At 39.5% G+C, this 21,510-nt stretch overlaps 1 protein-coding gene across 1 annotated transcript in view; it reads left to right on the forward strand.

Annotated features, from left to right (window-relative positions):
- The window catches only part of FNDC3B (fibronectin type III domain containing 3B), a 290,599-nt gene extending 270,273 nt beyond the window's left edge, over positions 1–20,326 (forward strand). Inside the window, exons 24-25 of the mRNA XM_065876048.1 lie at positions 298–425; positions 16,801–20,326. Coding sequence (XP_065732120.1) covers positions 298–425; positions 16,801–17,112 — 440 coding nt within the window. The 3' untranslated portion in view covers positions 17,113–20,326. The remainder of the gene's footprint in view (positions 1–297; positions 426–16,800) is intronic.
- Positions 20,327–21,510: the final 1,184 nt, after the last annotated feature.

Below are 21,510 nucleotides of genomic sequence, written 5' to 3' on the forward strand. Positions count from 1 at the left end.
ATCATAGAAGGTGCTCATTAGCCATCAAAAAAATAACAAAAATGCAACCCAGGCCAAATAGTTACTAATAGGACAGCGAGCAAAGGGTTCTTCGCCAGTGGCTTGCTAGGCATGGAATGTCTTCTCTGGGTAAAGGGTACCCTGCTAGTTTTCTAGGAGGCTGGGCAAATAAACTCCCCTCTCAGGGTGGGCACAAGCATTCTCTCTCTCTCTGGGTTCTCACTAATATTACTAAAATATGGGCTATTCCTCTGATACTTTGAATTTTGAGCTTGGATGTGTGGATTTGTTTTTCAGCACCTCGAGTAACACAGTTAGAAGGAAATTCATGTGAAATTTTATGGGAGACGGTACCACCCATGAAAGGCGATCCTGTCAACTACATTCTGCAGGTATTGGTTGGAAGAGAATCTGAGTACAAACAGGTAAGAACCAGCGTGCGTGGCACGTGCGTGGCCTGTCAGGGTCTGGCTGGCTCCTTGCCTCTGCCTTTGCGGTGAATAATTTAGTAGCCAGTGAACTACATTTTTCTCAAAATTGGTCGTAGAAACTGCCTCACTTGTACCCATTACCTAATTCTTTAGGGTATAGTAGCTCTAGCTTACATTTTTATTTTGTATGTGGTGGTATTCTTAAATTTTCAGTTCCACAAGCATAATCTTGTGAAGGGTTTTAAGTTCTGTATTTGTATCTGATATTCATATGTATTGGAAACTAAAGTGGCAGTGGTTTTACTTTATAGGGAAGTAGTGTCAACCTAATTACTAAAGCCCATGTCTGTTTGCCTTTTTTATGGAAGTTATAATTGAAGGATAAGGAAAATGACCTATCAGCCCTTGAGGCCTGTGATTCAGAAGCTCTGGGTCACTGCTTGTCACCCTTTACTGTGCATAGGATCACCTGAGTATCTGTTAAAAATTCAGATTCTGATTCAGTAGGTCTGGGGTCGAGGTTCAAGCGCCCAGGTGACATTGATGTTGCTGGTCCATGGATCGTGGTTTGAGTAGCAAGGCTATACAGTTCACATGATAAACCCATACACGAAAGAATGTGATTGGACTATAACCAGATAAAGAATTTGGGTTTACCATTCTTGACACCCTTTTCGATCCTAATTCTTCCAAAGCCACACATTATCTTGTCACTGGATGTGAAGGATTCAGAGACTTTGTGGCTTTCCATAATGTTCCCAGGAACTTAATAATTATGTGAAATCAGAATATAACATTGTTACTCCATTAGAAAAGCTGAGGACCCATTCCTTACCAGCGCTTTTAATAGAGGAATGCATTTATGTCAAACTCAAGAAGTTGAAGATAAATGCCACTGCCTTCCGAATCATTAACATAATTTGCGAACACTTCTTTGTATTCAACTATTGAGGCTCCAGGTACACAAAACAAGTAGAAAATAATTTGATTCACAGTTTTTGTTAATTTGCTGGTTAATATTCCTCGTATAATAATAAAGAATACTTGTAAATAAAAATGTGTAAAAAGAATCAAAGAAAACTTTAGTAAATTTTACTGTAGTTTGTTAACATGAAGTGCCAGATAAAAGAATGAATTGCTTTAAGCACATTTTGCAAAAACTTGTTTTAAACATGACAGGCACCACCAGTATTGATTAACATCAGTGGATGATTTCACCAGTTTCCATCATTCCTCTGAAATAAGAGCAAAACCACTCTTGTTTCCTTTCACCTTACAGTCTCGTTTTATACAGTATATTTCACTTCACAGTCAGTAATTTTATGTCTGCAGTTGTTTCACCTTACCACAAATATATTACTGGTTTCAGAGTCTCAGTGCACATGAAGAGCAGAGTATTTTCCCTGCTAGATTTAGTCATCTTTAACACCAGTAGCCATTGTCCTGTCGCATAGCAATGTAACAAATGGCTAAAGATGAAATGTTACCAAATTTTACAACATATCACTTGACACTTAACAATATTCACTTGCCAGCAGTACATTCATTGCATGTTCATCGTTGTATTTTATAAACCTTTTTATTCCACCACCGTGCTTTTCCAACCTGTTCTTGGAAAAAATGTTCTGCTTCTCAAAGCATACTGATTGCTGATTTACATTGAAAAAGCATTGTTTACTCAATATCTATACACATTCATAAATTAGATTTCACTGGCAGATTGGCTATTTTGAATCTTGCTATTTGTCTAATGTTGTATATTTTGTCTCATGAACATACAAATACGAATACACAATTACATATATGCTTCAAAAGATATTTCTTATTGTAAACAGCTATAAATAAGAGTTTCTTGTTGAAAGTAGGTGAAAACACAGTACACCAGGGCGGGCTCAGTAGCTGGGGAATTAGCATTCTTCTCGTAACCGTGTATTTCCTGCATTTACCAAGAAATGATTAAGGCAGGTAGTGGTACTTGAAAAGCCACCGTTGAGTCAGGGACAATTTGTACTGAGTTTTTTGCTTCTCCCTATTCAATAGACATTAACTTAAACATGATGTTTTGAGTACTTCATTCAGTTGTTCTGGACACGAGATAGGGAATGAAATCTATTTATCTTATGTGTGCAGAGTAATGGTTAAAATAATTATAGTCCAGAGATAACAGGCTTTGAATTCATAGAGGCAAAGCAAAAGAAAATGAGAGGTCATCAGTGCAGAGCATACACCACAGCAGAGCTATGGGCTTATATTGGAAGCACTGTGTATACTTCAATTACAGCACTAATCAGGCAGGATCCACTGATGTGTGGGCTTGTGTTATTCATTTTTATTTTCCCAGGTCTGGCACATAGCTAGGCACTCAGTAAATGTTTCTTGCGTGCATGAAAGAGGCAGTTTCACAGGAACAGGGTGATTTATACTTGCAGTGGTGAGAATCAGTAAACTTCACCATAGGGGGGATTTAGAAGTGATGTTTGTAACTGAGGTGAAAAAAATCACCCATAATAGAACAGTGTCCTTCTGTTCCCCTAGCTCATTTTTACAGGCAACATATGGTAAGGGCCAAGTCTTTTTCTGATATTTTGCTGGAAACATTGACTTTAACTCTGTAATTAGCTTTCTTTGGTTGAGCTATCATGATGTGGGGCGAGCATCTGGTTCTAATTATGAGACTGTCTATTACAGTATTAAGTCCTCACCTAAAGTTTTACTCTGTATTAGAATGCATGCATATATTGATTTGGCTTTTCTGCCATTTAAAAAAATGTTTCAAGCACAAGCTTTTTTCAAGAACCTTAAAACTTCAAACAGTATTAATTGTAAAGCATTCTCTTTTTTTAAAAAACATCTTTATTGGGGTATAATTGCTTTACAATGGTGTGTTAGTTTCTGCTTTATAACAAAGTGAATCAGCTATACATATACATATGTTCCCTTATCTCTTCCCTCTTGCGTCTCCCTCCCTCCCATCCTCCCTGTGCCACCCCTCCAGGCGGTCACAAAGCACCGAGCTGATCTCCCTGTGCTATGCGGCTGCTTCCCACTAGCTATCTACCTTACGTTTGGTAGTGTATATACGTCCATGCCTCTCTCTCGCTTTGTCACAGCTCACCCTTCCCCCTCCCCATATCCTCAAGTCCGTTCTCCAGTAGGTCTGTGTCTTTATTCCTGTCTTATCGCTAGGTTCTTCATGACATATTTTTTTAATTTTCTAAAATTCCATATATATATGTGTTAGCATACAGTATTTGTCTTTCTCTTTCTGACTTACTTCACTCTGTATGACAGACTCTAGGTCTATCCACCTCATTACAAATAGCTCAATTTCGTTTCTTTTTATGGCTGAGTAATATTCCATTGTATATATGTGCCACATCTTCTTTATCCATTCATCCGATGATGGGCGCTTACGTTGTTTCCATCTCCTGGCTATTGTAAATAGAGCTGCAATGAACATTTTGGTACATGACTCTTTTTGAATTTTGGTTTTCTCCGGGTATATGCCCAGTAGTCGGATTGCTGGGTCATACGGTAGTTCTATTTGTGGATTTTTACGGAACCTCCATACTGTTCTCCATAGTGGCTGTACCAATTCATATTCCCACCAGCAGTGGAAGTGTTCCCTTTTTTCCACACCCTCTCCAGCATTTATTGTTGCTAGATTTTTTGATGATGGCCATTCTGACTGGTGTGGGATGATATCTCATTGTAGTTTTGATTTGCATTTCTCTAATGATTAATGATGTTGAGCATTCTTTCATGTGTTTGTTGGCAGTCTGTATATCTTCTTGGGAGAAATGTCTATTTAGGTCTCCTGCCCATTTTTGGATTGGGATGTTGGTTTTTTTGTTACTGAGCTGCATGAGCTGCTTGTAAATTTTGGAAATTAATCCTTTGTCAGTTGCTACATTTGCAAATATTTTCTCCCATTCTGAGGGTTGTCTTTTGGTCTTGTTTATGGTTTCCTTTGCTGTGCAAAAGCTTTTAAGTTTCATTAGGTCCCATTTGTTTATTTTTGGTTTTATTTCCATTGCTCTAGGAGGTGGGTCAAAAAGGATCTTGCTGTGATTTATGTCATAGAGTGTCCTGCCTATGTTTTCCTCTAAGAGTTTGATAGTTTCTGGCCTTACATTTAGGTCTTTAATCCATTTTGAGCTTATTTTTGTGTATGGTGTTAGGGAGTGATCTAATCTCATACTTTTACATGTACCTGTCCAGTTTTCCCAGCACCACTTATTGAAGAGGCTGTCCTTTCTCCACTGTACATTCCTGCCTCCTTTATCAAAGATAAGTGACCATGTGCGTGGGTTTATCTCTGGGCTTTCTAACCTGTTCCATTGATCTATATTTCTGTTTTTGTGCCAGTACCATACTCTCTTGATTACTGTAGCTTTGTAGTATAGTCTGAAGTCAGGGAGCCTGATTCCTCCAGCTCCATTTTTCGTTCTCAAGATTGCTTTGGCTATTCGGGGTCTTTTGTGTTTCCATACAAATTGTGAAATTTTTTGTTCTAGAAAAATGCCAGTGGTAGTTTGATAGGGATTGCATTGAATCTGTAGATTGCTTTGGGTAGTAGAGTCATTTTCACAATGTTGATTCTTCCAATCCAAAAACATGGTATCTCTCTCCATCTATTTGTATCATCTTTAATTTCTTTCATCAGTGTCTTATAGTTTTCTGCATACAGGTCTTTCGTCTCCTTAGGTAGGTTTATTCCTAGATATTTTATTCTTTTTGTTGCAGTGGTAAATGGGAGTGTTTTCTTGATTTCACTTTCAGATTTTTCATCATTAGTGTATAGGAATGCCAGAGATTTCTGTGCATTAATTTTGTATCCTGCAACTTTACCAAATTCATTGATTAGCTCTAGTAGTTTTCTTGTAGCATCTTTAGGATTCTCTACGTATAGTATCATGACATCTGCAAACAGTGACAGCTTTACTTCTTCTTTTCCGATTTGGATTCCTTTTATTTCCTTTTCTTCTCTGATTGCTGTGGCGAAAACTTCCATAACTATATTGAATAAGAGTGGTGAGAGTGGGCAAGCTTGTCTTGTTCCTGATCTTAGTGGAAATGCTTTCAGTTTCTCACCATTGAGGATGATACTGGCTGTGGGTTTGTCATATATGGCCTTTATTATGTTGAGGAAAGTTCCCTCTATGCCTACTTTCTGCAGGGTTTTTATCATAAATGGGTGTTGAATTTTGTCAAAAGTTTTCTCTGCATGTATTGAGATGATCATATGGTTTTTCTCCTTCAATTTGTTAATATGGTTTATCACGTTGATTGTTTTGCATATATTGAAGAATCCTTGCATTCCTGGAATAAACCCCACTTGATCATGGTGTATGATCCTTTTAATGTGCTGTTGGATTCTGTTTGCTAGTATTTTGTTGAGGATTTTTGCATCTATGTTCATCAGTGATATTGGCCTGTAGTTGTCTTTCTTTGTGACATCCTTGTCTGGTTTTGGTATCAAGGTGATGGTGTCCTCGTAGAATGAATTTGGGAGTGTTCCTCCCCCTGCTATATTTTGGGAGAGTTTGAGAAGGATAGGTGTTAGCTCTTCTCTAAATGTTTGATAGAATTCTCCTGTGAAGCCATCTGGTCCTGGGCTTGGGCTTTTGTTTGTTGGAAGATTTTTAATCACAGTTTCAATTTCAGTGCTTGTGATTGGTGTGTTCATATTTTCTATTTCTTCCTGATTCAGTCTTGGCAGGTTGTGCCTTCCTAAGAATTTGTCCATTTCTTCCAGGTTGTCCATTTTATTGGCATAGAGTTGCTTGTAGTAATCTCTCATGATCTTTTGTATTTCTGCAGTCAGATGTTAATTCTTTTTCATTTCTATTTCTATTGATTTGAGTCTTCTCCCTTTTTTTCTTGATTAGTCTGGCTAATGGTTTATCTATTTTGTTTGTTTATCTTCTCAAAGAACCAGCTTTTAGTTTTATTGATATTTGCTGTTGTTTCCTTCATTTCTTTTTCATTTATTTCTGATCTGATTTTTATGATTTCTTTCCTTCTGCTAACTTTGGGGTTCTTTTGTTCTTTCTCTAGTTGCTTTAGGTGCAAGGTTAGGTTGTTTATTCGAGATGTTTCCTGTTTCTTAAGTTGGGCTTCTATTGCTATAAACGTCCCTCTTAGAACTGCTTTTGCTGCATCCCATAGGTTTTGGGTTGTCCTGTCTCCATTGTCATTTGTTTTTTTATTTCCTCTTTGATTTCTTCAGTGATCACTTCGTTATTAAGTATTGTTTAGCCTCCATGTGTTTGTATTTTTTACAGATCTTTTCCTGTAATTGATATATAGTCTCATGGTGTTGTGGTCAGAAAAGATACTTGATACAATTTCAGTTTTCTTAAATTTACCAAGGCTTGATTTGTGACCCAAGAGATGCTCTATCCTGGAGAATGTTCCATAAGCACTTGAGAAAATTGTGTATTCTGTTGTTTTGGATGGAATGTCCTATAAATATCAATTAAGTCCATCTTGTTTAATGTATCATTTAAAGATTGTGTTTCCTTATTTATTTTCATTTTGGATGATCTGTCCATTGGTGAAAGTGGGGTGTTGAAGTCCCCTACTATAAATGTGTTACTGTCAATTTCCCTTTTTATGGCTGTTAGTATTTGCCTTATATATTGAGGTGCTCCTATGTTGGGTGCATAAATATTTACAATTGTTACATCTTCTTCTTGGATCTGTCCCTTGATCATTATGTAGTGTCCTTCTTTGTCTTTTCTAATAGTCTTTATTTTAAAGTCTATTTTGTCTGATATGAGAATTGCTACTCCAGCTTTCTTTTGGTTTCCATTTGCATGGAATATCTTTTTCCATCCCCTTACTTTCCGTCTGTATGTGTCTCTAGGTCTGAAGTGGGTCTCTTGTAGACAGCATATATATATGGGTCTTGTTTTTGCATCCATTCAGCCAATCTGTGTCTTTTGGTGGGAGCGTTTAGTCCATTTACATTTAAGGTAATTATTGATATGTATGTTCCCATTCCCATTTTCTAAATTGTTTTTGGTTCGTTATTATAGGTCTTTTCCTTCTCTTGTGTTTCTTGCCTAGAGAAGTTCTTTTAGCATTTGTTGTAAAGCTGGTTTGGTGGTGGTGAACTCTCTCAGCTTTTGCTTGTCTGTAAAGGTTTTAATGTCTCCATCAAATCTGAATGAGATCCTTGTTGAGTAATCTTGGTTGTAGGTTTTTCTCCTTCAGCACTTTCAGTATGTCCTGCCACTCCCTTCTGGTTGCAGAGTTTCTGCTGAAAGATCAGCTGTTAACCTTATGGGGATTCCCTTGTGTGTTATTTGTTGTTTTTCCCTTGCTGCTTTTAATATGCTTTCTTTGTATTTAGTTTTTGACAGTTTTATTAATATGTGTCTTGGAGTATTTCTCCTTGTATTTATCCTGTATGGGACTCTCTGTGCTTCCTGGACTTGATTAACTATTTCCTTTCCCATATTAGGGAAGTTTTCAACTATAATCTCTTCAAATATTTTCTCAGTCCCTTTCTTTTTCTCTTCTTCTTCTGGAACCCCTATAATTCGAATGTTGGTGCGTTTAATGTTGTCCCAGAGGTCTCTGAGACTGTCCTCAGTTCTTTCCATTCTTTCTTCTTTATTCTGCTCTGCAGTAGTTATTTCCACTATTTTATCTTCCAGGTCACTTATCCATTCTTCTGCCTCAGTTATTCTGCTATTGATCCCATCTAGAGTATTTTTCATTTCATTTATTGTGTTATTCATCATTGTTTGTTTCATCTTTAGTTCTTCTAGGTCCTTGTTAAATGTTTCTTGCATTTTGTCTATTCTATTTCCAAGATTTTGGATCATCTTTACTATCATTATTCTGAATTCTTTTTCAGGTAGCCTGCCTATTTCCTCTTCATTTATTAGGTCTGGTGGGTTTTTATCTTGCTCCTTCATCTGCTGTGTGTTTTTCTGTCTTCTCATTTTGCTTATCTTACTGTGCTTGGAGTCTCCTTTTTGCAGGCTGCAGGTTTGTAGTTCCTGTTGATTTTGGTGTCTGTCCCCAGTGGCTAAGGTTGGTTCAGTGGGTTGTGTAGGCTTCCTGGTGGAGGGGACTAGTTAGTGCCTGTGTTCTGGTGGATGAGGCTGGATCTTGTCTCTCTGGTGGGCAGGTCCACGTCTGCTGGTGTGTTTTGGGGTGTCTGTGGACTTAATATGATTTTAGGCAGCCTCTCTGCTGATGGGTGGAGTTGTGTTCCTGTCATGCTAGTTGTTTGGCATAGGATGTCCAGCAGTGTAGCTTGCTGGTCGTTGAGTGAAGCTGGGTGCTGGTGTTGAGTTGGAGATCTCTGGGAGATTTTTGCCGTTTGATATTATGTGGAGCTGGGAGGTGTCTCGTGGACCAGTGTCCTGAAGTTGGCTCTCCCACCTCAGAGGCACAGCACTGACTGCTGGCTGCAGCACCAAGAGCCTTTCATCCACACGGCTCAGAATAAAAGGGAGAAAAAGTAGAGAGATAGAAGAAAGAAAGAAAGGAGAGAAGGAAGAAGGAAAAGGAGGGAGGGAGGAAGGAAGGAAGGAAAAAAACGGACAGATAGAACCTTAGGACAAATGGTGGAAGCAAAGCTATACAGACAAAATCTCACACAGAAGCATACACATACACATTCACAAAAAGAGGAAAAGGGAAAAAAATCATAGATCTCGCTCCTAAATTCCACCTCTTCAATTTGGGATCATTCCTTGTCTATTCAGGTATTCCACAGATGCAGGGTACATCAAGTTGATTGTGGAGCTTTAATCCGCTGCTCCCAAGGCTGCTGGGAGAGATTTCCCTTTCTCTTCTTTGTTCTCACAGCTCCCAGGGGCTCAGCTTTGGATTTGGCCCCGCCTCTGCGTGTAGGTTGCTGGAGGGCATCTGGAGGGCGTCTGTTTTTTGCTCAGACAGGACGGGGTTAAAGGAGCCGCTGATTCGGAGGCTCTGGCTCACTCAGGCCGGGGGGAGGGAGGGGCTCGGAGCGCGGGGCAAGCCCGTGGCAGCAGAGGCCAGCGTGACATTGCACCAGCCTGAGGCGCGCCGTGCATTCTGCCGGCGGAGTTGTCCCTGGATCCCAGTGGTGGCGGGCTGCACAGGCTCCCCGGAAGAGGGGTGTGGATAGTGACCTGTGCTCACACACAGGCCCCTTGGTGGCAGCAGCAGCAGCCTTACCATCTCCCGCCCGTCTCTGGGGTCCGAACTTTTAGCCGTGGCTCGCGCCCATCTCTGGAGCTCCTTTAAGCAGCGCTCTTAATCCCCTCTCCTCGTGCACCAGGAAACAAAGAGGGAAGAAAGAGTCTCTCTCTTGCTTCTTCGGCCACTCCAGACCTTTTCCTGGACTCCCTCCCAGCTAGCCGTGGTGCACTAACCCCTTCAGGCTGTGTTCATGCAGCCAACCCCAATCCTCTCCCTGCGCTCCGACCAAAGCCCGAGCCTCAGCTCCCAGCCCCACCCACCCCGGCGGGTGAGCAGACAAGCCTCTCAGGCTGGTGCGTGCTGGTTGGCACCGATCCTCTCTGCGGGAATCTCTCCTCTTTGCCCTCCGCACCCGTGTTGCTGTGCTCTCCTCCGCGGCCCCGAAGCTCCCCACTCCGCCTCCCACAGTCTCCGCCCACGAAGGGGCTTACTAGTGTGTGGAAACCTTTCCTCCTTCACGGCTCCCTCCCACTGGTGCAGGTCCTGTCCCTATTCTTTTGTCTCTGTTTTTTCTTTTTTTCTTTTGCCCTACCCAGGTACGTGGGGAGTTTCTTGCCTTTTTGGAGGTCTGAGGTCTTCTGCCAGCGTTCAGTAGGTGTTCTGTAGGAGTTGTCCCACGTGTAGATGTATTTCTGGTGTATCTGTGGGGAAGAAGGTGATCTCCGCGTCTTACTCTTCCGCCATCTTCCCCCGAGGTCCGTAAAGCATTCTTAAAAAGAATGAAAATTGTATGTATATGCAGGTGACTGATTTTTTTTTTTGCCTCACAGGACAGAACATAAACAGTTTAATATATACGTAAGAATGTAAAGCGAAATGATTCACATTCATATCCCTGTTCAGACAGCAATAATTTTTACATAAAGTATTTAAATATAAACACTGAAGGTGAGAAAAGGGTAACAAACTGCAAGAAATTATTACCTATTGGAAGTCAAAATTTGTGACAAATTATTAATTTTGTTGGTGCTCAGATTTGTTGCATTATGAAAACCTTCAAAGAATCTGAAAATTTATAGAGCTCCACATTTAACTTGATGTCATCTCTGTATAAATTTATTTTGTATCATTTTTAGAATATAGTATTGGGATGTGTATTGATTCTTCGTGGTATCACACAAGTTACTGTGAAGAAAGATCTTCTCTTGACCTTGAGAGGACTATTTTAAGGACTTGGAGCCTACATATTTTTTTAATAGTTTGTGATTTAATTTCCTAACACAGAAGTTAAATAGGCTGTGACCGTCTTATTGTACATTTTCTTCATCTTTGTGTAAATAAAGGGTCAAATCCAAAGCAAAGTAAGACTAGATCAAGGTGGGAATATCTAAAAGCTATCATTTGTCTTGCTGAGTCTTAAGTTTTTTAGGTTTATAGGTCCGTTTAAGTATCTGATGAAGGATATGACCCGTTCTATCAGAAGAATATTCACGCACACATCCATTTCAAATTGCATATGAAACAAATTTATATTCAGTTTCATGGCGTTCTGGTGTAGGGCCCCTGGTTCATTGAGAAACTGGTAGGTGCTGTGCACTGTGAGGGCTGCCTGGCATATAACAGAATAGCATAGTCTGTGCTCTCAGAGCTTCTGGGCCCACTGGGGTGGAAACAGCGTGCCCCCAAGAAGCAGCTCAGTAACAGTACCTTTGCCTGTCCTCTCTGGCTCAGGAGCAACAATTCCTGCCCAGCATTGCACCCTCTACAGAGGAAGTCTGCAGGTTAGTGAATTCCCACTGTAGCTGGGGGGCAAGGGAGGTGAAATCTGCCTTTTGTAGTCATGTGATATTGGAGGAATTAATTCACCTCTCTGAGCCTCAGCTGTCTTGTCGAAGTGGAGATACTGATTCTCTACCTCAGGGTTACTGTGAGCGTCAGATCTGTTCAGTCATGAGAGGGCACTGTGTAGATGGCAATGCTGGGCAGTTATGTCTCCCTTTCCAGTTCCTGGGAGAAGGATGGCATTACTAAAGAGATGCAGGCATTGGCCCAGATCCCAGCCTCCAGCAGCCTCCCCCAAAGGCTGTTTCAGAGATTTCAACTACACAGCATGTTACTCTGAATTAAGGGTCACTGATTCTTCATTTCAATTATCTGGGTATTACTTTAAATCCTCTCATTTGGAACAAACATGTCAAAATTACTTTAAAATATATTGCACATCAAATCAAGGACAGAAATAGTCTTTGCTTGTATACTTACTGTGATATTATGATTGGTTACTTCAATAAAGATAATCTTAAATGGAACTATGCCTTTTAAATTGGGTTGAGGCAGGAGGAAGAGCCCGTAATGGTTCCCCTGTCAAAATGAATGAAAACAAAGGGGTAAGAGGCATGGCCTGCTGCCCTGCCATGGTGAGAGGCACAGTCCCATGAAAAGTCACCTCAGCTGTGCTGCAGGCCTGATGACCTTACTGATTTTGCGATCTCGTGGCTGTGATTATTTACACAAAAACAAATCAGTTATCTCAAACCTCAGGAACCAGAATCCTCAGGAAATGGGGTATTGGGATCGTTTTAATTTTTCCTTAACTAAGATCCAAAAGGCTTATTAATAAGCATTGTTGACTACTGTCAATACACTGAAAACAACTCAATCCTTGTTAACGATTCCATTTTGTATATAATCATGGCTGTGCCTGTTCTAAACCCTGTGGTGTGTGTGCGGGTTCTGATACTTAATGTTCACATGTACTTGCTTCTGGTAATCTTCCTCAAACAGTGTGGTATAAGCATATCTACTCTCAAGTACTTAAGGGTTCTAATTAGAGAACATGCACTGAGCATCTGCTTTGTTAATAGCCATTGTGCTGGTTGCTCTGGAGATAATAGAACACAGTCCCACACTCAATATATTTATCATATGTATACTTTTAAAGATAATACTAACATTGTGTTGACAGTGCTTGCGAAAAGGGGGAGCTCTTCTAATTAAAACAGTAAGAATAGCTAAAAGAAAAACAGATTTACAAATTAAAGCCCAACTTTCAATTGGACTTGTCACTGAGGAAGTTCCCTTCCATTAGATATTCATTTTTCCTTCACTAAGCTTTTTGCTTAATGGTTATGAGAAAAGTAGCACTCCTTTGCTTTCAAAATATCAATACACTTTTAGGGATCTTTAAGGAGTTAAGAGTCGGGAAGTACCATCAAAAGTAATATATAAAGTCTATGTTCAGGATTCCATGAATTGGGCTTCTGGGAAATTAAATAGACTTCTGAGCCAACTTTCTTAGAAGGAGCTAGCCATGCAAATTCTGGAAACCACAGAAATCATTTAATACTACATATAAATGAACATCTATGTGTACTTTCCAAAAGTCTCTCAAACATCTGTAGGGATAGGTTATGAATTAAGTGATTTTCAGCCATGAGGTCATTGTTTGGCATAAATTAAGAGGCCACGTCACAAATGCTGCCCAAGCCTTTCCTTGGCACAGACTGGGTTGGGGAGCTGCTTTCCATACATCATATAGGAAAGGCAGTGCTTTCCTTCTGGGGCAGTGGACCCAGGATGGGGTGATCTGGAAGTGTTTCGTGGAAACACCAGGGAGGCTGTGGGACTCCCTGGGAAGACAAAGTCAGAAGGTCAAGAGAAGTGGACCTGGTATCACACCGTAGTCGTTGGATGAAGACTGAAGTGGGGAGGACGGGTTCCACCAAAGACGTGGAACCAGTGGAGCTGGAGCAGTTCCAGCGGTGAGCAGGGGTGTTTGAGTTAGATGTGGGATCTCGTCTGGGGTCTACCACTACGCTTATTCACCTGAGACCTTGAGAAATCAACAGCTTTCTGATCCTCAGTTTTATCATCTCTAAAATGGGAGTAATGCTCACCTGCCAGAGTAATCAGGAGGATTAAATTTGATAAAGGTGACTTACCTCCAGTATATTCCTTTCACAAAGCATTTTTCACATAGTTTCTCACTTAATACTCAATCCCCCTTGGGGTTAAGTTAGGTACTGTAACTCTCCCCATGTTAAAGATGAAAAAAAATAAGGCTCAAAGCTGTTACTTGCCCGAGGTGACAAGCCCAGAAAGGGTCAGAGCAAGGACCTAGACCTGGAATCCTGATGCCAGTTCCTGGTCCTGCCGTTAAGAAGAAGCTGCCCAGTGCCTCCCAGTGGCCAAGTCAGACTAGACCCAGGTCCCCAGGGTTGCACAGAAGAGCTCCAGCAGCTACAATATTTCACCCTTCGATAAGGGTAAACATTCAAGAGGTGAGGCCTCCAAAAGAATTGATGAAAGAGGCGTATCAAGAAACCTTGCAGCTAAGGCTTAGATGGCAGCTTTTCTCCAACTCCATAAACAGCCTGACATTAACTTATCACCACCATGGAGACAGAACAGATTGTATACCTGGGCCCTTGCAGACAGGAATCCAAAGCTCAGATGGCAAAGGGATTGGTAGTATGCTGTTCCCAAAGGTTGCACATCATTCCCTTCGTGAATGGTCCCAACAGTTTCGAAGAAAAGACAATACCAACTTGAGCATCTAAATTTGGGAAATTAAGAACATTCTCACAATGAAAAGGTCTCTTTAAAGAAAAAAAAAAGTGTACAGCATTGTTTTCCTGAGACCACCCGCATGTTGGGAGATAATTCATAGACAGTGCTCTCATGGTGTAGATAACTCATAGACAGTGCTCTCATGGTGTAGTCTGAAATCCTGAATAGCTTGGGGCAGTCACCATGACAACGAGCTCATCTTAAAATAGCCATTTAACTCATCATTGGAACAATGACCTATGAGAAAGGAGTGGTCTCTCAGGATGGCTGGGGGTTTTCTTACAGCTCTTTTGTTCTTGGTTGCTCCAGCCCAGTTCTGTCTGTAACCCCACTTGCTAAGACACATGCCACAGTCTTTAAAGAAACAGAGTAACTCACCAGGAGGAACGTGCTTCAAATCTTATAAAGGAAAATATGAGAAACAGAATTGGTTTTCTGGGGCTTAATCACTAAAGGAAAGTACAGTAAGACTCTTCAAGTCTACTTCTAAAGTTCGAAAATGGGGGAGGAAAAATCTTAAAAAGGCTGAATATCAGGTGAGCACTGGAAGTCCGATCCCTTTTCTAAACTGTGATCCTCTTGCTTGCTGTCTTTGTTTGCTCAATGCTGAGTGAGTGGCCAGTGCACTTCGGTTGTCTGGTACCATGTCCTGCTTCTTGTAGAAGTTTACGTGCCAGGCTTTAGAAACACTGAATCTTTGTAGATTCCCACTGGCTCTCTATAGCTGGAGAGTGTTTCAGACAAAGTTGAAATTGTTGGAAATACTCTATTTTCTAGGGAATTTGTATTAATGGGCAAAATTCACATCTTTACTTAAGGTGGCCTGTCACTAGGTTGGAAATGCCCCTGTCACTTTTAATCACTGTATTTTAAGAATATATTTGGAGTTGTTTTTAAGTTCTAAATAGTAGTAGTAGTAATAATAGCTAACTTTTTCTCTGCACTTACCCATGTACCAGGCATGTTTTAAGCACTTTACAGAGGCTAACTCAGTGCCACTCAGCTACAAAGTGTTCAGTTAATTTTAATTTCTTGTTTAATTATTTCATCAGCCAAATCTCCTTACTGATTTGGTTGAGTTCCAGCTAGTTTCTTGCTATCTCTATTTCATATAAGACATTTTCCTCTGAGTGTTTTGAGGATCGGTACCACTTTGATTGAAGAACCACGTGACATCTCCCTCTACCACCCTCCCTCAAAGATACCTATTTTCTTCAGTCAACTCAAAGGTTGATAATCTCTAAGTAAACTGGTAGATTTCAAGTCCTCATAGTAGTAAGCCTCATGGTGATTATATCAGTGTTAACAAAGGGGAAGAAAATATCTTAGATTCTTAACGGAAAAAGGACAAGTTGGTCAAACAGACAGGAAACACTTAAGACAGACCATTAAATTAATTAAATATTAATAATTTGTGATAAATAGGACTGCATCAAAAATTTTCTTAAGAAATGATTAGGGAAGACACAAAACTGGGAGAGAATATTCACAACACATACCTGACAAAGAACTTACATCCAGATTAAGGAGCCACTACACATAAAAGCAAACAAATTAAAAATAGGCAAAACAGTTGAACACACAGACTCCTCACAAAAGAAGGTATGTGAGTGACCAAGTGAGCATATGAAAAGGTGGGAAACACTTAGGCGTCAGGGAAGTGCAACTGAGGTACCATTCTCACCCATTTGCATGACTAAAATATAAATGACTGACAGTAACAAATGTTGGTGAGTGTGTGGAACAACTGGAACTCTCATGCTTAGCTGGCAGGAGTGCAAAGGGATGTGCTTGGGACAGCTTTCTCATGCAGTTAGATGTAGACTTATACCCAGCCCTTCTACTCCTAGGTATTCACCCAAGAAAAAGAGAAACTTAAGTCCTCAAGATCTGTACAAAAATGTTCATAGTACTCTTACTATATAAAAACTCCAAACTGGAAACAATGCAAATATTTGTCAAAAAGCAAATGGATACATCAAAGTATAGGCATATGATAGAGTACTTATTCTTCAGTAAAAGGAACAACTACGGAATCGATTACATGGATGAACCTCGTAGGCACAAGAGAGTGCGTAGTGTTTGATTGCATTTGCATGAACTTCTAGAGTAGGCAAAAGAAATTACAGAATGAGAAGTCAGAAGAGTTCTTACCTCTTCGGGGTGGAGGTGGGCTATCTTGATGGAGTAGTGTTAAATGGTGTAGTCAGTAGTCAGAGAATCATTCAACTGAGACTTTGCACTTTATTTCTATAATTTGTTTTTAATTGTCTGCATTACAAAATATTAATTCTTTGCAGCAAGATCAGAGAGCCCTTTGTATGAATTAAGTCATCTGTTGACTTACAGCCTAAATTATTAAAATTTAGCTAGATGCATCATCATTACTTGTATCACCTGTATTTCTGGTCAGTGCCTTATCTCCTGTCAATAGCAGGGTCACTGAATTTATTTTATTTTATTCAGAGTAGGTCAGAATACTTTACAGATGAAATATAGACTGGGACAAATGCCTCTCCATGTACTTTTTGTTGTTGCAGAGTTCACATAAACCAAGCCAGGTCTACAAGGCCCCCAATGTTATACAGTTATTACTTTAGAGACCACAATGTTGTTATAAATTTATGGACCAGGACTTTTCTTTTTCTTGAAGGTGTACAAGGGAGAAGAAGCCACATTCCAAATCTCAGGCCTCCAGACCAACACAGACTATAGGTTCCGCGTGTGTGCGTGTCGTCGCTGTTTAGACACCTCTCAGGAGCTAAGCGGAGCTTTCAGCCCCTCTGCGGCTTTTGTACTACAACGAAGTGAGGTCATGCTTACAGGGGACATGGGGAGCTTAGATGATCCCAAAATGAAGAGCATGATGCCTACTGATGAACAGTTTGCAGCCCTCGTTGTGGTTGGCTTTGCAACTTTGTCCATTTTATTTGCCTTTATATTACAGTACTTCTTAATGAAGTAAACAAACCCAGCAAAACTAGAGGTATGAGTTTAATTAATGCTACACATTTTAATACACACATTTATTCAGATACTCCCCTTTTTAAGCCCTTTTGTTCTTTGATTTATATACTTGTTTTACAGATTTAGCTAGGGAAAAAATATCAGTGTTTTGGTGCACCTTTTTGAAATGCAAAACTAGGAAGAGGTTAAACTGGATTTAAAAAAAAAAAAAAAAAAAGAAGCAAACCAGATACCAAAAGCTAAAGCTAGCTTATGTTTTCTTTAAAATTTTTCAGATTTGCCTTTATTCTGTTTTCACTGATGTCTTTTGCAAGCCTTTGATTTTTTTTTTTCCATGTCACCATTTAGTAATTTATATTCACCTGTCACTTCTTATGTCTTGATCATCTGTACCTGTGAACGTGAATCACAGTGTGTGTAGTGACAGGGCTAGGATTTCAGTGTTGTCAGAGTATCACCACACAACCACACACAGAAGATGTGTTCACTCAGATAAGGCTGCCCTAAACAACCATTTTGTCACTCAGTTATTTAACTGTGTTTAGCTCATTGAGATCAAAATGTGTACTTTAAAATGTTTTAATAATCTGTATTTCTTATGATTTTAACACTATGAGCTGCCTGTCTAAGAAATCAAGTAACCAAAATGCATCTATAAATTAAATTATGGAGCATTGTAGATTTTACCACATCAATTCATAGCAGTAACTTTTCGAGGGCATTGTGCAATAGTTAGTTTCCTTGTTCAGCTATTTTAAAAGCTGCTTTAACTTGTTTGTCTGTCTTTGTATATAACTACTTCTGATCTAATCACTAGAGTTATTATATTCTGTTATGTTTGACCAGAATTATATGACGAGAACTGGTGACAGTTTAGTGCCTCTGCCCATTGTCCATGACTTACACTAATTGTGATCAATCTTCTTAAACATCAGCTCATTATTTTTGAAAAATTTGCCTTTAGGCTATTCAATGAAGTATCAAAAGAAGTGATTGATTTTCAATAGCTTAATTCAGTGCACATAATACTAATCTAACAGCTGGTGAAAATTGATAAAGCCCAAAAGAGTCATCTCAATTTGTAGTTCCTATTCTTGTGGGGTTGACCTGGCCATGTGTGGAGAGGGAATGGTATTTGGTGGTAATAAGCACAGGGTGTTTGGGGGTCAAGGAGCCTAGATTATCTCCCTGGATCTGTCACTAACTTGCTGCGTGATCTGAACACGTCACTTTACCTCTCTGTGCCTCAGTTTTCCCATGCATTAAAAATAAAAAATAAAGTGGGGATTCTAATGTTCGTAAGTGCTTTGAGATCCTTGATCTATAGGTGCTATTGGAGTGCAAAGTGTTACTCTTGCATGTTTATTCTGAGTCATGAGATAATCAATTTTAACCCAAAGTCATTGGATTATTTATATGAAGTCCATAATGTTCGCGTACCTCAGGGACATTTAAGAGTTGGAGGTGCAAATATATTCCAAAAGGGTGCAACAGACACAGTGTATCCCCCTGCTTCTGTTTTTGTATATTTTTGCTACTTGGTTTTTCTTGATCATAGCTATTTTGTGCTTGGTCTGTGTTGTCTTAAAATGCAGTATCCTGTACTAGCTTATAATATTCCCATACCAAAGTCATGGGGAAACCAACATTATTTTGTTTTTGGTTTATTTATACTATATTCTGCATACAGTACTTTAAATGCCAATTACAGTGCAATCTTTATTTATTGTAAAATTTTTTAAATGTACTTATGTACTAATTTTCCCTTGTAGCATGTTATTTTTTTGTGTTTTATACTTTTGTAATTTTAGGTCAGTCTCGTTCCTTGGCAACATCTGTAGTATTGTCATTCTTCTGACATTTTCTTGTGTTTTTAAAGATAAAGAGCATCTAGTGCATTAAATGCCAAAAAAAAATCCATTGTCAGCGATTGAAACGTTTACATGTACCCAAGAAAAACATAATCATCTCTTGAAAGAAAGTGCTAAGATCAATGAATTATTCTGTGTGCCTACGTTGATGTAATAAGTACTACTAGAAAGTTCTGTATTTTGTTATTGACTAGAATAATTAGTTTAATTAGCCTTGCAAACTGATGGCATCAAGGTGAAATTTTTTTGCCAAAGTTCTGGCCTTGCAAAACTCATGCCTCTATTTAAATGTGTATTATGATCCACTGTAACACTGCATCTGCGTTTTTGGAAACAATCTCATGCAGGTGTTTTGGGGAGAAGGCATTTTTTAAGCAATGAAGATTCAACTGAGTACGAGAACCCTGTCTGCAGGAGAAAAAAATAAGCCCCTTTTTTGGAAACACTTCAGAACTGCTGCTATAAAGAAATTCTCTGAATTGGTTGGATTTTTTTTTTAATGAAATAATACTTTAAGCCAAAATTGCTATGAATATTTGATCTTTGAGATTTTCGTACTATCTGTTTAACCACCAGAAAGCTGTTGTGTGTGAAACACTAGCTGACGGCACTTTATTTTATTGCTCTCCCTTATTCGGTATCATCATAATCCCTTCAGTCAAAAAGTTGTTACACTATCTGGCACTGTTTTCTATCACAGATATGTATATGTGATATTGATATAACTATATATATATTGCCATTACACATGAACAATAAAATAAAGTGTTACGTTAACCTCTCTTTGCCCTTTTGTAATATGTAGGAACGAGTGAGTGGCTTTCTGATGCTCTATATGTCAGACTCCTCCCTGGCACAAGAAATTCCAGTCATGTGAAGCAAAATGCCCTTTGTCCTCAAGGAAATTGTTTAAAAAGAAAACAACTTTTTAAAAAGATTTTTTGCATATTACCTGCCTTGTTATTATCAACTTGAAACGTTGGCATTTTCTAACCGTGTTTTGTTGGCTACAGTAATTCAGTATTCCTGTCAAAATTGAAAAGTGCCCTAACTGAATGTGTTTGAATGTTATCCTTGCACAGTTCTTTAAATTGAAAGACAAAATGTTTTACCTCACTGTTGGACATACATTCCAAGCTTTTCAACTTTAGGAGAAAAAAAAATAATCATATGTTTTCCTGTAAATTTTAGACTATTTCATATACATTGTATTAAAACTGCCATATCAATTTTAATGTATAGATTTTGCAAATACTATGCTATATGTAATACCTAACTGTATCTGTAGTGTATATGTAATATATTTATGCCCAATAAATGTTTTAATTCTTTCTGACTTAAGTAGGGTTCTTCTGCCATGAATAGGATTGCTTTTGTTGTTGTTACTTTTTAAAAACTTAAACCACATCCCAGAAGTTGTAAATTCAAATATGTTTATAGGCCAGGCAAGTGGCATAGCGCAGGGTGTTTGCTGTACCGTCTAAAGGGGTGGCTGCCACCCTGCTTCTGGTTGAGTTCCTGCAGGATTGCCACCCACAATCACGTAGGCTGATGTTTCAGAAGTAAAGCAACTACACCCCAATTTAAAAAAAAAAAAAAAGCGGCGGCAGCTACAAATCCAGATCTCCCTAAATGGGCCAACTAACCTGGGATTGCGGACCGTAAAGGCCCATGGGCTGTCAGTCCATTGTCAGAGTCTGTGGGGATAAAGAGCGTATCTTTAACATTTTATCTGTATACCAGACTCAGGAGCCCAGGTCTAGCTCTTTTCACTTAGCACCTGGGGTGCACCTTCTCCATGACGGACTCGCACAGTTTTGACCCCCTTCCCTCCTCCGGGTCTCATTCAACAACAATAGCAATAAAGTGTAGTGTTCCCACTACAGTCATGGTTTCACCCTGATGTTTAGATTGTTTTGCTAGGAATCCCTACTATCTTTTTTTTCCCCTGAGGGAAAAATGAATGGGGGAGCCGACTGTTGATAACTAAAAGCTTTCTTTCGCATAAAGAATGGTGATAATCATTCTTTCGGGTAAAAGTGACAAGTTGAACACATCAAATTTTGCATGCTCCCGACACTCCACTCCTGAAAACACAGTAAAGGATTTTTTTTTAAGTCATAACTGCTCTCAACACAGAAGAATGGGAATTGTTAGCACCAGAAGTTTGGAAACCTGACTGAAGAAAGCTGAGTTCTCATTTAGCGGGGGAGAAAATGAGCACCAACTCAATTTACATGCAGAATACACTGAAGGCTCGAAAACTGACAGAAGCATGTCACTTTAAAGTGAGGGTGAAGAGGGAGAGGCGCCTCCAATAGTATTGGTAGAAAGCTGCTAAAGGTGCCATTACATCTACAAAATCCCTCCCTACTTTCAGCTGGACAACTGCTCCTCCGCCCTTGCAGAAACCAAAAGTTTATCCACAGGAGAAGGTAAAATAGGCCCTGGACTTAGCGAATGTTAGTCTTACCGGAAGATGAGGTGGTTCAGCCAGAGCACCCTTTGGTGATACTTCTCAGCCT

The sequence above is a fragment of the Phocoena phocoena genome, chromosome 4 (genome assembly GCF_963924675.1).
Source record: "Phocoena phocoena chromosome 4, mPhoPho1.1, whole genome shotgun sequence".
Classification (NCBI taxonomy): domain Eukaryota; kingdom Metazoa; phylum Chordata; class Mammalia; order Artiodactyla; family Phocoenidae; genus Phocoena; species Phocoena phocoena.